General features: G+C 37.1%; 1 protein-coding gene across 5 annotated transcripts in view; it reads left to right on the top strand.

Moving 5' to 3' along the window:
- LOC139763080 (uncharacterized) overlaps nt 1-6,877 on the top strand; it is a 16,116-nt gene extending 9,239 nt beyond the window's left edge. For all 5 annotated transcript variants that reach the window (XM_071688694.1, XM_071688697.1, XM_071688698.1 and 2 more), the window contains exons 3-4: nt 7-81; nt 1,300-6,877. In XM_071688694.1, coding sequence (XP_071544795.1) covers nt 7-81; nt 1,300-2,153 — 929 coding nt within the window. In that variant the 3' untranslated portion in view covers nt 2,154-6,877. The remainder of the gene's footprint in view (nt 1-6; nt 82-1,299) is intronic.
- Nucleotides 6,878-7,298: the final 421 nt, after the last annotated feature.

Raw genomic sequence — 7,298 nt, forward strand, 5'->3', positions numbered from 1 at the left:
TTGCAGATCAGCAAGAGCCTCGTAGAAGTCGAAGAACACCAAAGCTGAGTGAAAAGCTTAAAAGCTATATGCATGATAAAGGTAGAAACATTTATGGTTTTCCTGTGTTTGTAATTTGATAGGCCTATCATCAGAGCTAGGTAGGTTCTTATAATTTTAACCATACGTTCTCTCCAATTTAAGTGTCTTTTGTATGGTAAAGATGTAAATGATTAGAAAATTAATAATATTTTGATCATATGCATGATGGAGGAAGGGATTGTGATTGGGTAATGACAATGAGTATGGAAATTACATTTAAATGAATATAGGATATACATATACATTTTATGGAGTATTGTTCTGAAATGCTGTTATTTAGAATACTTTGAGCGTATGATTTAAACTGTAAGCTCTTTATATGTTAAACTGTTGTCATAGAAAAAATATAGCATGTGTTGTAATTAGTGATACATTGAATGAAGTGTTGTGTACATTTTGGAATCATGAATATTATTTTCATTGTATGCAGAATTATTGTTATATTTATTTGGGCACTGGAGATATGAAATGAAAATTTTGTAGTCGTCAGGAAGGGAACCGATCACTGATTTGTTGATAAATTCGTTTTTGATTGAAGAAGTATTGCAAGAATTACAGATGTTAGGGGACCTGATTTAGAGAATGAACAGATAAGGAAACATAATGTCAAAATAGGAAGGGTAGTAGAAATTATATAATAGTGAGATTGATAGGACTGAAAAATATTGGAATAGACACGTGGAAAACATTTTTAATTTACATTTACATAACATGAGGGTTAAAAAGTAACAGATACTCAAACTTGTTATTATTTCTTTGGGCAATATCATATGCTGCTTTGTAGGGGCTTTGTTGTCCAGTGAGTGATTGTGTACATAAGATTATTCCTTAATAGGGAGGCCATGAATGGTGGAGAGTTCAAAACAGCTACATTAGGTGTCTCAAGTCCAGCAGAGATGCTTGGAATTGGAAGTATGTCTGCCATAGGACTTACTGGAAAGGGGCCTCAGAGATAGAACTACCATTTGAATGCACTTGTGCATGAATATATTGATATTTTAAACTGTAAATTGAAACAGAAAACGTTTTGTTGAGGAAGTGTAATACTGAGTCTGTGTTTATGTTTGTATCATTGCCTAAATGTAATGATATGTGGGCACTCATGAATAAATACAGTTAAGAATAAACAGGTTAAATAGGTGGTAGGTCATAGGTGATATATTGGAAATAGTTAGGACAAATGTTGTTGATATGAGCCATATGCACTTGTTTTTTCAGGGAGTGTGAAAAAGGATAAAGCAGAATCTCGTCTAAGTGACCAAACAAAAAAAGTTACAAATGCTACACCCTCACCAACACAACACACAGCAGGTGTTAAGAACAATGAAGCCAAAGTGCTATTAAAAAGACTTTCAAACTACAGCATGGTATCAAAAACAGGAAAGCAAAATAAAAATAGCAGTGAAATAAAGTTAGCAGTGAATAGGCTGACAAATTCAAAGATAGCTAGAAAGAAAGGAAATACTACTTCAAAGGCCACTGTTTTGCCCAAAAAAAAGGCTAGTTCTTCATCCTCCAATTTAGAAGTACCAGTACCACGCTCAACTGCAAGAGGAACACTTCCAACAGCAAAAAGAGTGAAGAATGTTATAAAAGGAAGGGTGGATACAGGTCGTTCACAGCCTTGTAAAAGGCCAAAAGATTATGACCCTGATGAGGAAGAAAGACCAGTGCCTGGCTCACCAAAGCGCAGAAAACCTCATGATACAGGCATTGAAGTGAGAGAACTTCCTGAAAAACCTGCACAGGTTAATAAAGAGATAATGAATAAACTCTTGAATTTTGGTGCTGACATTACAGAAGCCATGGCTGTCAATAATGAAGCACTATTTGGTCTGAGCTCAAATGACAGTACAAGACAAAACCTCATCAGTACTCTTGGAACATATGGAGCAGATGATTATGATGATGAACTGGTTAGTGAAATTATCACCTTGCTTGAGGAAGAGGAAAATCAAAGAAGGGCTTATAGGAAACAAATACTGATGTCGTTGAGAGCTTCACATAAAACTAATATGGCACTCTACTCACAGATGTTACAGGTCATACAGTCTGTTTCTTCAAGTACGTAAGTTTTAAGCTATTTCTTTTTATAGGCAATAAACTTAATCAGAGATTTGTAGTCTTACTCACCAGTGACATAGAATTCTTTATAATATATGCTTAGAAATTACTCATTCAAATTAGAAAGAGCAATTTCTTAGTAAATTATATAAAGGATATAAATCCAGGGGAGAAATTATGTCATGGGTGACTTGAATGGCTGGGTGGGAACAGCATGGGGAAAGGAATGATAGATGGCTATTATGTCGTAGGTATACACGACAGTGGGGAAAGCATACATGGGCTTTGTACATCAGCAGTATGGGTGATGCAACTATGTGCTGTAGACATAAAGATGATTACATAAATACATGATACAGAGGAGATGGGGTAGACAAGAGCATGACTGACTTGGTTTAGGTAAGAAAGAATAGAGTGTATAAATACAGTTTAGCAGTGGGGTTTATCAGATCATACTAGGCTAGCCATTTATGTAGATCATAAAAAGTTCTAGAAATGTCATTGAAAAAATGCATAAAAGTAAAAAAGCTGATGAATGACGTTGTGAAACTTAATGTAAAGTCAAATGAAGCACTAACCGAGTCCATAGTAGTACTAGGTGAGGTTGTGGTGATGTGAAGTTGGTTTAAGAATGTTGCTGTAGGCTGCCATAGAGGTGTATGGTGCTGCCTACTGAGGTTGTGGAGAGAGAGGTACAGACAGCGTATTGGAATGAATTTGTAAGAAAGTTGATAGAGAAGGAAAAAAAAGAGTATAGGGTACATCTGCCAGGAGAAAATGGGAATGAATGGAAGGCAATGAATATAGAATGTAAAATCTTGAGTGGAAAAGTTTTAAGGATGATGTTATATATATGAAAGGAGAGCATATAAGGATCTTAGGAAAAAATTTATGATAATTATAAAGAGAAATACAGATTTTTTTTGGAAGACAGTCAAAAAAAAAGCAGAGATATGTGTAAGGGGAAAGGGTTGGGTTTATTGTACAAGTGTAGGATAAACAAAGGAATGGTTTGTGAAGGATAGAGCATTTTTAAGAATGGATTGGATATGATGCTGAAAGTGATGTCTTATGATACTGGTTATAGAGGTTATGAATAGAAATGAATATTTATATGGGAGAAGAGCATATTACAAGGTAAGAAGAGGAGCAATGAAGCACTAACCCTTGAACTATGCAACTGATCTCAGGTTACTCCCTTGTGCACGAAGATTAAAAAAGATTCGGAAAAAAATTTTCTTGACAGAAAATATTGATATATATTTTTTGTCTGATTTCCTGGTGCTACCTTGCTGATGCACAGGGTTCCAGTGCTGTTTCTTGTGGGGTGGGGTGGCACCGGGAATGGACGAAGGCAAGCAAGTATGAATATGTACATGCGTATACATATATATGTCTGTGTATGTAGATGCTGATACGTATATGTATATATTTGTTGATATGTATATGTACATGTATGTATATATGTGTGAATATGAGTGGATGGGTTTTTTCGTCTGTTTCTTGGCACTGCATCACTGATGTGGGAAATGGTGGTCAAATATTAGAATAATGATAATAATAATTACGTTGCCTCGTTAATGCGGGAGACAGCAACAAAGTATGATAACTAGAAAATAACATTGATATGTATAGGTATGTAGGTGTGCATGTGTGGGCATTTATGTATATACATGTGTATGTGGGTGGGTTTGGCCATTCTTTCGTCTGTTTCCTTGCGCTACCTCACTAACATGGGAGACAGTGACAAAGTATAATAGATAAATGAGGGAGGGTGGATGTGCTGGAAATGAGATGTTTGAGGACAATATGTGGTGTCAGGTGGTTTGATTGAGTAAGTAATGAAAGGGTAAGAGAGATGTGTGGTAATAAGAAGAGTGTGGTTAAGAGAGCAGAAGAGGGTGTTTTGAAACGGTTTGGTCACATGGAGAGAATGAGTGAGGAAAGATTGACAGAGAGGATATATGTCAGAGGTGGAGGGAACGAGAAGTGGGAGACCACATTGTAGGTGGAAAGATGGAGTGAAAAAGATTTTGAGTGATCGGGGCCTGAACATGCAGGAGGGTGAAAGGCGGGCAAGGAATAGAGTGAATTGGATGGATGTGGTATACCGGGGTTGACGTGCTGTCTGTGGATTGAATCAGGGCATGTGAAGCGTCTGGGGTAAACCATGGAAAGTTGTGTGGGGCCTGGATGTGGAAAGGGAGCTGTGGTTTCGGGCATTATTGCATGACAGCTAGAGACTGAGTGTGAACGAATGGGGCCTTTGTTGTCTTTTCCTAGCGCTACCTCGCACACATGAGGGGGGAGGGGGATGGTATTCCATGTGTGGCGAGGTGGCGATGGGAATGAATAAAGGCAGACAGTGTGAATTGTGTGCATGGGTATATATGTATATGTCTATGTGTGTATATATATGTGTACATTGAGATGTATAGGTATGTATATTTGCGTGTGTGGACGTGTATGTATATACATGTGTATGGGGTGGGTTGGGCCATTTCTTTCGTCTGTTTCCTTGCGCTACCTCGCAAACGCGGGAGACAGCGACAAAGCAAAATAAATAAAATATAAATAAGATTGTCAATATGACAATATTAATTAATCATGAACTGTACACTGTTAGGTGATCGCTATAGCAATTTAATCTTAAATAATGGAACAGGAGAATATACATGAAGCTGTTTTTAAGGTAAGCAAGGGCATGATTGTGTCCTATCTATGTATAATGAAACCAGGTAACAAATATAGACTGCAGATGTCGTCTGTTTTGTATATGTATCTGATTACCCAAATTCTTTCATTATAGCAAAAAGGTACATAGGGAGTAGTGAGAGAAGGGGAAGCACTGTTGTTGAGAGAATTGTGTTGGTGTGTTAGAGTGTGTGGAGGTAAGCTGAGGACTGATTTGGGTTGGCATGAGGATGGACTGTATGGAGTAATTTCCTATTTGTGATTACTTATTTATACTCTACAAGGATGGAGTTTTATGCAAGTGCACAAATGGGGTCCCATCTGTGGATCATTCTCAGATTTCATACGACCTTCTAAACTTGTTTATGCTGTTGGCAATGACCACTTCAGTTTATTCTGTTCGTCCACCACCCATATAGTTTGAAAATTCTTCTTTACAACTGTTGTGACAATTTCTTGCTGAATTTTGTATTATGTCCTTGGTTGTCCTTGCTGGATTTTCCATATCTGGATACTTGAAAGTTATTCTGTAACTTGCCAGAAGATATTTTGTCGCCTTTACTGTTCTAATGTGGGACTTTGTTGTCATGTTAGGGATGATGTCAACTTCCAAGTCTCTCTTACACAGATTCTAATAGGGATAAGGGTCATTAAGCAAAATTTGAGGAAGTGCAAATTTACAGGCCTGCAAACCTGATTTATGAGATGTGAAAGTACTGAGAGAGATGGAGAGTGATCATTTCTGGATAGGCTAAGTGCAAAAGTTAGAAGTGACCAGGAAAGAAAATGATGTATATATGTGAAAGGAATGCTGAAAGTGAGCAAGCTTGGAATAGCAAAGATACCAAGGGAGATTAAGTGAAGATTGGCCTTGGTTGAGTAATTGAAATATGGGGAATGGAAGAGTTGCAGGCATATAAGGAAGCAATGCTTAAATGTGCGAGTAAAGTGTGTGGCATGTGGAAATTGGGTTATGGATATAATGGCCAAGAGTAGTAAGTAGTGCAGTGAGAAAGTTAGATTCAAGTGAAAGGGAAATGAAGCTACTTGGATGATGTTTCATTGAAGGGTTGCAAGTGATTGGGGTTGTACAAGAGGGAGGAGATGGGCTCCAGGAAAAGGATGCAAGGACTGGAAATGGGAACAGGCAAGAGTTGGGGTGCAATAGTATCGATAAACTTTAAAGAGAATATGAAAATGTTTAGAAAAGATGAGGAAAAATGTGGGAATGAAATGTCTTATTACCTTTGATTGGTGTTGAATAAATCCAGATTGGAGAGTAATATCGAAAGTGCATGCTGAAAAAATTAGAGATTAAGCACACTCCCAGTGAGCTTGTTAGCTTTGATGTTGCCTCACTTTTGCATATATGTGTCAGTCAAATGGATGTGCATCACAGCAAGCATTCTGGTTTTGATGCTAGTGCAAAAAGATAAGTAATTCCGCCAGCAGCCAGTTTTAGTGTCATGATTGGCACATACACATAGGCTGAGACAACACAAGCTGGTTAGGATCATTTGTAAGCACTTTATAGAAGAGATTGATGAACTGTGTTCAGCATTTTTCAAAGATAGTAAATACTGCATATCAATGCCTGTATGAAAGAATTAATTCAAAGTTGCTTGATTTTGTAAGTAAAGATGAAATTGTTCGCATTTTGTGTTATTATCTAGACAGTAGCTAATGTGATTTCACTTTGATTCCTGTTTGTGTGTTACATGGAAAGTGTTTTACACTTGTGTACACTGGTTTTTGTGCATGCTAGTTATGTTATTGGGAGAGAAAAACAAGATCAGTCAGAACTCTATATTTGATGTCCATCTCCACAGGAGGATTGGAGATATGATTGGGTTTTGTACCCTCAGAACTGAAATGTAATGTTGATTTCATTATTATGTAAGATGCTTTTATTTTTTATGATTGTGTTAAAGTTAGAACCTTCTCAGAGTGGTTCCTGGAGGAATTGGTATTTTACTGACACATGAAAACCAGAACATTGAATATAAAGTTCATGAAGACATTAAAAGCATTACTCATATTATATTGTGATTATTGTTCCTAGCCTCGGTAGATGCTTATTGATGTGTGTTCCAATTTAGTGTTGACAATCAAGATGCCAATAGCATCTTATTAACAGGTTCTTATATAAAGATATTGATAGATGCAATATTTGGTGCATTAGTATTGTTTAATGTATGAATATGATTACTGTACCTCCTAATTTCAGGATGAATCCTTTTGGAATGTAAATATCATCTGTAAGTGCACCTTGCTTTTTGGCGTCAGTATTACAGCAAATTAAAGATATAAAAGAACTGCAATATACTGATGGTGATCGCAAGTTGTGTAGTCCTAGCACAGATTGTATGGGGTTCTTCAGCTCAGAAGCTCTACACCATGCAGGAACAAGGTCAGGTAGGGTCCTTAAGGGTGGCAAGGGCTCCATCAATGCTATATTC

Source organism: Panulirus ornatus, chromosome 46 (assembly GCF_036320965.1).
Source record: "Panulirus ornatus isolate Po-2019 chromosome 46, ASM3632096v1, whole genome shotgun sequence".
In the NCBI taxonomy this organism is placed as follows: Eukaryota; Metazoa; Arthropoda; class Malacostraca; order Decapoda; family Palinuridae; genus Panulirus; species Panulirus ornatus.